The sequence below is a fragment of the Pelecanus crispus genome, chromosome 1, assembly GCF_030463565.1.
Source record: "Pelecanus crispus isolate bPelCri1 chromosome 1, bPelCri1.pri, whole genome shotgun sequence".
In the NCBI taxonomy this organism is placed as follows: domain Eukaryota; kingdom Metazoa; phylum Chordata; class Aves; order Pelecaniformes; family Pelecanidae; genus Pelecanus; species Pelecanus crispus.
Window position 1 is genome coordinate 183,069,718 of NC_134643.1, and position 10,134 is coordinate 183,079,851.

General features: G+C 33.6%; 1 protein-coding gene across 2 annotated transcripts in view; it reads left to right on the forward strand.

Annotated features, from left to right (window-relative positions):
- Positions 1–8,230, forward strand: part of KLHL1 (kelch like family member 1) — a 267,853-nt gene extending 259,623 nt beyond the window's left edge. For both annotated transcript variants that reach the window (XM_075714660.1, XM_075714669.1), the window contains 3 exons: positions 1,684–1,896; positions 6,478–6,649; positions 8,171–8,230. In XM_075714660.1, the coding sequence (XP_075570775.1) occupies positions 1,684–1,896; positions 6,478–6,649; positions 8,171–8,230 (445 nt within the window). The remainder of the gene's footprint in view (positions 1–1,683; positions 1,897–6,477; positions 6,650–8,170) is intronic.
- Positions 8,231–10,134: the final 1,904 nt, after the last annotated feature.

The following is a 10,134-nucleotide window of genomic DNA, read 5'->3' on the forward strand; positions in this document are numbered from 1 at the left end:
ATAACAGCAATTTAGACACTGTAGACACCCACAGATTATCACTTACATGTAAGTGTCTAAATCTTGAATTGGATCCCACCTGTAGATATTTGATAATCTTATAGAAAGGTAAATGTCTTGGGGCTGGATCCACAGAAATAGTTGCAAAATAGTGTTATTTGCTTCAACATCTCTCATAGAGGAGTATGGATTCTCCTCACTACTTCTGTCAGAGCGCAAGTATATCTGTCAGGCAGTACCAAAATGTTCTATGGCTTCAGTGACATATTTAGTGGTAGTATGGCACTTCCTTATTCATCAGCATCCATGCCAATGAAATGTAAGGGTAAATGCACATTTAAGTAGCTCTGAATTCATGGAGCGCTTAGGACAGCAAAAGCTTCCAAATGAATAATTGCTTCACACAGACAGCTTTTGCATCCTAAATTGCCCAGTGGCTGGACTTTAAAATAGCCTGTTTCTATTAGTTAATCTCCAGGCACTGTAGAAAAGGCAACAGACTGCAAAAGAATTCATATAAGAAATGAATGCAGCGTGGTAACAGTGGAAAAGAACAATCAGAACTGTTTCCTCCTGGGAACCATTATAGAGAGAGGAAGGAAACAAGTCTTGCCTGCAGATAGTTATAAATGCAATGCATTTTTTGTGAACTCACATTTTTGCATTTCAAATTTAAAATATTTTCCGAAGTTTTCCATGACTTCCCTACAGAACTCAATCCCCATAATATATTCTGATGAAGAAAATCAACATACCATGCCTGGGGACATCATTTTCTTACTTGCTAAGTAGACATGTTAATTTTAGTGTGGGCAAGACTTTTCAGTATAACTGAGATCCTTGAAACTGAGGTAGCACTTTTTAAAAATCCATGTTTAAAACATAATGCGATAGTCTTTTCTGCAATGCACTGCATATTTGATCCCTCCTATACTGTAAGTGTAAAATTCATTCTGGACTTGAGCTTCCCATTGACACTTTTGTATGTGGAATAGGCTGAATACTAGATCAAAGACTGACTACGGTTTTCCATATAGTTTGTACTTTAGCATACAGAGCCTGTGCAGTACTTTTTTTTTTTCTTTCTTTTTTTTTTTTTCAAAAAGGGAGAATTAAAAGCTTGTGAATCTATTCAGTATTAAAGAATTATACAAGATAAAATATTAAAATACAGAACAGCAGTTGTCAGACTAATTTCCACTACTTCGCTGCATGATAAAAACATAGAGAAACTATAACAAATGGATTACATATTTCTTGTTTGTCTGGATTACGAATTATAAGTTACCACTTTCACTTCCACCTCACAGATGATGAGCAGTTAGGCAGCAGCCCTGCTTACATGATTTATAAATCTATAGAGACAAATCTGCATGTCACTTACAGCAGTCTTGGCAGTATATGCTATAATTAAAGAATGAAAATATCCATTACCAGAAAGAAAATATCTTGCTTTCTATTCAGGTGGGCAAAGCACTAAGCAATATGTGAATTTGATAATAATATTAAAATCATCTATGTTTGCTGACCATATGAAATTCACATGATTTTGAGAGATTATTTTTTTTTTTCTTTTTTCTGTTTGCTGATGTCAGATTTAAAAACCCAGATGCTCCTTGGTTTTATTTCTACAGTTCTGAGCTCTTGTTTTATTAACTTTCTTATTTGTGTGGACTTTCTTAGGTTATATTCAGTTGGAGGTCGGGATGGAAGTTCATGTTTGAGTTCAATGGAATATTATGATCCTCACACAAATAAATGGAATATGTGTGCTCCTATGTGTAAGAGAAGAGGAGGTGTAGGCGTGGCTACATGTGATGGCTTTCTTTATGCAGTTGGAGGCCATGATGCTCCTGCTTCTAACCATTGTTCCCGACTGCTGGACTATGTAGAAAGGTATCCAATTATACATGCATTTTTTTAATATAAAATAATGTCCAGCAACATCATTTTCTTAGCTAAATGTTGGTAAAATTAAACAGATGTTTTTACCCCAAGAAATGCCAACTTGTTATTTAGTTGAAAAATTCCATAGAGGTTTGTAGAAGACAATTTCTTTGGAGGTTATTTTCTTTCTCTTTTTTCACAGTACTATTGATATTATCATGGACACAAAACTCCACTCTTTTCACGTCTCATTTAAGAAATCTTTGTTTTTAAGGCACTATATTACACATTGCAGAGTCATAAACTAAACTTTGCAGAAATAAAAATTGAGCCTTGAAATAATTTTATAGCACCAAATTGTGTTTGGAAGTATTTTGTAACTTTAAAAATGTAGCTGAGCAAAGAAGAAATATAGAGCTTTTGAAATGATGGATATTTACAGTACATGACATTGCTTTCTTTAGCAACACTGCCACTTCCTGATGTGTTGATATAAACCTTGCACACTGTATTTACAGTACCCTGAATTTTGCAAGTGGATATTCTGCAAATTGAAGAATATCTAGTAGGGCAGTGGGGCACAGTTGGAGTGGTTATAGCATTCAAATTGAAGGTACTCTTCAAATGCTTCATGAAGGTTTGGCTTTTTTCTGTTTCTGTATGCTTTAAAATAGAATAGGGAAAAATACACTCTCTGAATATGTACAGGTTGCAAGGGTTAAAGTAGATATGTTTGAATAGTCGGTTTATTTTAACGTATGAGTAAAGATAGGCTCTAGGAGAGATTTATCTATTTATTTATTTTCTGAAGGGGTTAAACTTTAAGTAAATGGCAGTTATTGCTTCTGCTGGGTCTGGCTTGACATTTACCAGTTACCCAATGTGTAATCCAAAACTTTTAAGTTAAAGCTTACTCCTCATCCATACAATTTTGCTCAGTCTTAGACTCATTCCCATCTCGACTGTATGTAAGCAAAGATCACAGACTGCCAAATACTTTACTTCTTGTCTCCAACAGATGGAAAGTTCATCAGAGAAATCCCATGATGCCTGTACTTACAGGGCCTGTCCTCATGGGCTTCTATTTATAAGGAATGATAACCAGAATTTTCAATGATGTACATTTATATTAAGACTACTAGTGACAATACTAATAAGTATGAATCTTACCAACTTTCCAGTCTCCTTATTGGTACTTGGAAGGGAGCTTTTCTCGCATTTTTCAGTCTCTAAGAAGAAAACCCTTCTGGTGTTGAAGCCAAACCACATCCCATCACATTTGTCTTTCTCGGGGGGATTATAACAATGAACTAAACCACATATCCTTAAGCTATTTTATGTACTGGTGTCTGAGTGACATTATACAGTGTTCCTCGTCTAGGTATTTTTGCACTGATAGCAAAAAGTGTGGATAATGTACTTCATGGGCAGTTAGCTTCCAGACTAAAAGTTGGGACTAACAAATCAGAACTTGTAAGGTTATTAGCTTGCATAGAGTGAATGTAAATTAGCTGGTAGACTCCACTAAAACATGAAAAAACTCACATGGCCCTCCCAGTGATTAATAAGTTTATAAGGTGGCTGGGATGTGATTTAATGTGTTTAGTTTTACATTCAAAAATAACACATTATCTTCAAAAAATAAAAATATCTCAATAACAGGAAGCCAAAGACTAGTAAGAGATAATGAGGTAGTTACTTACTATAGTAAGTTATTTTATATCTTTCTGAAAATTTTACTTTCTGTAAATATCTAGGGCATCAATCTTCTTCAGGAATGAGTCTCTGTTTCAGTCATTTTGTCATTCTGATACAGCCTGGTAGGAGATGTTTTATTCAAATAATAATTTTCTCCTGGAAGACTGTCAAACCAGACATAGTGTTTTAGAATTTATTTTTGAGATTATGTAAATCTAGTGAGAGCAGATATGGTTTTTAAACACTACTGCTAAAATCCTGTTCAACAGTAGTTAGGACTCCCAGTTTGAACTCTTCTAAGGCTGATGTGATTGTAAAGGGTTTCCCATGGATTCAAGCATTCTAAAACAAAATAATAGTTATGTTTGCTCTTCACAAGCTGGGAAACTACAATGTTGTATTCATTTTTAAAGATAAAGTAACTAATTCCTATTTAAAAATTATAAAATTTTGGAGATATTTTAGTGATTTTATAAAGTGTGTTTCTTTTCAAAACATTATTACTCCAAACTTGACAGCTATTAAAAACATAAGCAAGTGATCTATAGTTTTTCCCCTTCATCTCACCTTGTTTTCAAATTGATTTCTTTCCACATTCAGGAACTTGTATCATAACCCTTCTCACCCTAGGGCATACCTAGTTATTATAAAGATGAAATGTATAGTTGTTTTTAGCAGAAGAAAGGATATAAGAAATCTCAGACATTTTCCTGGCAATTACAAAAACCAAGTTCTTGTGCAGTTCTATTTTGTTGACAGAATTGAGTTCTAAGAATTCTGTTTAGCCCTTGCTTACCTGTTTATTGGGAAAAAAAAAGTCCAAAGATATCAACTGTATTTAGTTTCCCTGCTTTTGCAGCTCCTCACCTTGGCCCTTGCAATTCAAAAGTAGTTTATCAAAGAGTCTATTAAAATTTATTGCCTTTAGGCAGGTGAAGATACAGTGCATACTGGTGCATTTCACTGGCTGTGAAACTCTTTAGCTACAGGCATACGATGCTGTTATTGAAAAAAAAAACACGCAGTCATTGAAAAAATCCATTCAAAATTAATTTTTTTTTTTTTAGGCTTGTTACATTTGCATTTCCGTTCCACATATTCAAGCATTGTTTTAAAGTATTTTCCTCTCAAGTTTTAAAAGACATTTATCAGATTTCTAGAAATTTAACTCAAAACTTCTTAAGGAAAGATAGCAAAAAGAAAGAATAAAATAAATAAAATGTAAAAAGAAAGTAAAATTAACAACATGATCAATTTTATGGTATTTTAGACTTAAAAAGTTGAACACGACATTTTACCATTTTATTTTCTGAGAAGTTCCAATAAAGCCAGAAGGATTAGCAGCCAGTAAATGAGTAAAATTTTTTCCTATAACGTATTTAGCTGTCAAGAACAATTTAATCAAGGTTAAAGGCAATTCTGTTATTGTCCAATTTGAAGGTCATATTTATGAACAAGTAGGTAGTTACAAGCAAAGCACTGTAACATCATTGTTGCAATATCTATATTAAAAAGGTTAAAAAATGTCCATTGTTCAAATATAATGTGGGACTTATAGCAGTATTTCTACTAGTTTCTTACTGAAAATATGAATGACTGAAATAGTTACAGGTGCTCTTATAGTCAGCCTTTGCAGTAAAAGCCTAGAATTTTCCTTTTTGTAAAGCATATGTATATACAACTTTCTGTAGGATTATCAACTTCTAGTTAATAAAATTTAGACTACAAGAAAATATGTTGAAAGGTCTTGACTGCCCCCAAAAAATGAACTTATAGGTAATACTGTCTCTTAAAGGTGTAGGAGAAAGTGGTTTAATGCCTAATTTTATGTAACAATATAGTAGTTAGAGGACTTGTAAATGAATAAGATTTTTAGACTATTATAGAGTTCCTTTATAATTATTTTAGAGAAACTATCATGCCCCAAGTTTGTTCTACCTTACACTTAAGCAAATGACTACAGTCAAAGGATTTGTATCCTTAAACTGTTTATTTTTTCCACTGATTATCAAGTGATTCTACTACATAGTAGAGTAGTTTAAGGACAGATTAAATTGATTCTACCATACTGTGATATAGTATTCTATTTTAGTAATATTTGTCATCTAAAAGTGAGGTATCTAGTTTAACCTGATACTCTAGACATTTTTAGTAACAAACTGAGAAACATTATCAAAAGGTGATTCATTTCTATTTTACAGATGTCTAAGATAGATGCAATGGAATAACTTCTGAAATTAACTAATTTTTACATTCTTAATGAATATCTAAATTAATGGCTTAGGCTGAATGTTTAATTTTTAAATTACTATCATTATACAAAAGGAATTTTGTGCTCAGTTTTAAAAACCTTTATGGTGATTAATGTCTCAAAAACGGTACTACTCTCTTCGGTTGAGCCGATATCAGAGGGATAATCTAACTCTAATGCAGTTAAACATATCCCCTGAATTCTTAGGGAGGTTTTCTGGATGCGAACATTGTGTAGTATAATTTTAGAAATTAAAATATAGTATAATATAATTTCAGAAATAATTTTTAATATACTACAAGAAATATCTTATTTAAAATATATACATAAAAATATACATACATCCAGATATTGCTCTTATATCCTTCTCAAATCTCTTTTTATGACACCTTGCCCCACAAATACCTTAGTTTATTCCAAAAGTTTAGCTGAGCAAAAGTGCCTAATCAACATTTAGAGGTTTGAATTGGGAACACGATAGATCTGTATGTTTTGTTTTTTCCTGTTAGGAACAATATTTTGGATAGGATGCTAAAGAACATTTTTTCCCAGAAAAAAAAGGACTATATTTCAAGTGAAGATCAGCATGAATTGACACTTACCTTCTCCCTGGACACTCAGTTTCCTTTCTCTTTCCTCAGGTACGATCCCAAAACAGATACATGGACAATGGTGGCTCCACTGAGTATGCCTCGAGATGCTGTTGGTGTCTGTCTCCTTGGTGACAAATTATATGCAGTAGGTGGCTATGATGGTCAAACATACCTGAACACTATGGAAGCATATGACCCTCAAACTAATGAATGGACACAGGTAATCATAAAGTCTTTATTTTTTTCATCTGTAACATATTTGATAGTTGTACATAAAAACATTACTTTTCCAAAAAAAGTATAGCATCTGAGGTTGCCATAACTATTAAAATTGTCCTAGAATTTTATCAGCTATTATGTCAGGACTTTCCTCTGAAGACAGAAAAGAGAATGAGGAAGAAATATTAGAAAAATATCAAAATGGATCTGGAATTTGAATTGGTAACCAACATGTCCTGAAGATCCTTCGTATTAAAATTTGTTTATTTTATGTAAAGCACCAAGTTTTTTTCATTCTTCAATTTCATTTTCTTCTGTTTGATGGATATTTTGAAATGTTGAAATGTCTATATGTTCCTAATGTTGAACATTAAGAATTAATTAGGTATAATAGAAATAGTGGTATAATGCAAGAAGGTGGGGACTGGTGATCTGGTTGTAGAAGGAATATATTTTATTATTTTATTATGTTTAGTGCTTGGAAAGATTTGGATTCATAGCAAAGCCTTAAAAAGAAACAAAGGATTATTTCAACATTTTCTGTTATTAATTCTGTTTTAAGACTTTCTGAAAAAAGTAATTTGTTCCACCAGTGTAGCTGTTTACATCTGAATTAGACACCCTAAGTTCCCTTTAAAGTTAGTCAAGAAAAGTACATAGTTCAAAAGCATGCTCTTATCCTAGAATAGGCATTTAAAATAGGCCAGATGTATTATACTAAAAAATGCCTATTTGTTTTCATGATTGTAAAGGGCGGCTTCTGTTGTCAAGCTTAAATGTAGACATACATGGTGTAAAGTTAATGCAGAAGCCCACCTTTTTTATCTACTTTGATTAGCTGACAAGAGAGAACTTTTATGACATTCTGTAGGAAATAAGAAATCAATTTGGAAAGATTCTTTTCCCAAATCCACCAGTCCATATAACAATACATGAATAACCACATTTGGACAGATAGTTAGGAAACATGTAACACTTCTGCTTTGATATGTACAGTACCATTAATTACAGTGTATTATCATTACTATTATTATTACATACCATATAAGCTGACTCTACTGTGTTAGTTTCAGCAAGATCTAGTCTCCTAAAGTTATTAAGCCTTGTGTTGTCTTGAATAGTGTCTAAAGCTGCTAAACTTATTCTAAAGGACACTCAAACCTGTTTAGGAATACGGAAAGCATACAATTTTGGTATTAGTAGCCATTACCTTGCCTCAGGGACTAAGTGGAAGCATCGGCTTCAGTCTACAGATTATAGAAACCCCTTGCATGTCAACAGTTCACAAAATTGATGACAGCTCTAAAATAACTTCTTTTTTCTCTTCTCACACTTTCAAGTGAAAGATGTCAGGTGTAAGTAACTTTAAAACTACAATACTAGGATATTGTGGGTTGTATTTATTTTTAGTGGTTTATACTCCCATTAGTTTGACCATTTTAGAATAATGTTGACACAGCACTCTGGCAATCTCTTGCATGGCTTGTTCCTGTTCAGTTAATTTGTATCTTTTTTTCTGCAGATGGCTTCCCTAAATATTGGAAGAGCTGGTGCCTGTGTTGTAGTCATCAAACAACCATGACTTTGTCAACACTGCTTAGGATTTTACTGACTGTGAAATGATTATTTTTCTATCAGACAATGAGAATGGTAACTTCATGAGAACAAGGATTTACACAGTGAATACTCTGTTGATCACAAACTTGAAGAAGTTTGGAAGCGAGAAAGATTAAGTCTGTATGCCCTGTAAAATCATAAAAACTGTTCACAGTCAATGAACAAGAAAAAAAATCAGGTGCAAAGATGTGAAAATGGAATAGCAAGTTCAGGTACTGTTCTCACAAATGTCTCCTGGAGACCTGGATAATCAAGGGACAGCTCTACACAAGGAGCAGGAGGGAATACGAGAACAGTTTTCATGGCTGCAAGAGTTTTAACTGCAGAAACATCAAAGTAAATTTAATCACTTTTAAACTGTGTTGTTTAAAAGAGAAAAGTAGATAGTAACATAAAATTTTTCTGTTCAGGTCTTGTCTTCAAATGGGTTATGGCCTTCTCATTTAAACAGGCAATTTGGTTCTTAACTGAAAGGAAGGTGTAGAAAAGTCTGGATATTCAAGTTTCATTCATGCTGACTGAGTTGTTGCTGTACAGTAGGAAGAAAAACAAAACTAAAAGCAAGCCTCCAAGATTACTTTGTTTTGTAACTTCAGATCGTACTTCCTTGCCAGCGTTAACACACCTTATAAGTGAGCCTATTGAAGGGGAAGCCTGTGTGTTTGACCTAATTATATACAAAACAATCCATTGGATGCACTGGGGCTTTGTTGCAAATGTGGGAGTCAAAAGAACAGTTTCCTAATTCTTTCTTAATCTTATATTCAATAAGCATGTGGGCTCTGATCTCATTGTTTAGTGGATCTTCTGCATATTGGAAGCTCATGAGAAGGAAAACCTGATACTGTTCCTTCACTGCGTCATGTAACAGATGAACCAGAACAGTCTATAGAGCCTCTTCTAACATTTCAAGAGGGATAAAAATACTACATTTTATTTCTTTCTGATGCTCATATATACACAACTTTGCCTGGTAAGAGCTGCCAATTTATGACTTTCCACTTATGATTGAGAATAACTGCAAGTAGGGAATTCAGAATAAATGCAAGTGGAATAAGGAAAATTAAACCATTAGGTCTAATAAAGTTCATATGGTAAATATATTAGTGTCATCTGTGCTTCCCTGTAGGGTTGATCTTTTCTGGCAGTAATGATACTGTGAGCTTTTGCCTTGGCAGTAGATGTGACGTTGATGTTTTCTGTCTGCTCAGCTGAATCAGAATCCTAAGGCCACTAAAGAAATATGAAATTCCACTATTCAGGGAGGCGCAGGCTCTGGAAACAGGACTACCAAGTATACCTCTTCCTTAAAGCCTTGCTGATCCTTTAGGAAACATTTCATCGTCCAAAAGCAGAAATGTCACGGTCCTCTGTCACTAGCAATTTTGGGAAGGAATTCTGGTTGTAGTTAAAAGAGTTTTTCCAGTGGAAACCTTTGAATCCATTTAGGATGAAAAAATACATACAACCTCCTACCTGGGACATTTGATTTGAAGATGTGTCTTTCCTTCTAACAGAATCAGCATGCATAGAGATTTTTTTTCCTGACACAAAGTGAACTTGGGTTCTGAAGCCTAAGAATAGTAGCTTAAATCTTTTTATATGCTTCTCTGTCCTAATTAGAAATCAGCTGCAAAGTCTTTAATATTAGTTTTCCACAGTCACTTGGATGCTGTCTTTCTTCCACAGAGAAGCCTGTCTATTTTTTTCCAACTATAACAATTTGTTGATTAAAAGATCTTACCCCTTCACAAATTTTGCTTTACATAAACATAAGCTTCTGAGACCAAACCAAGAAGATGCTAGAATTATAATTGCAATTAAATATAGACATTAGCATTCAGTTCTCTTACACAGATACATAATGAA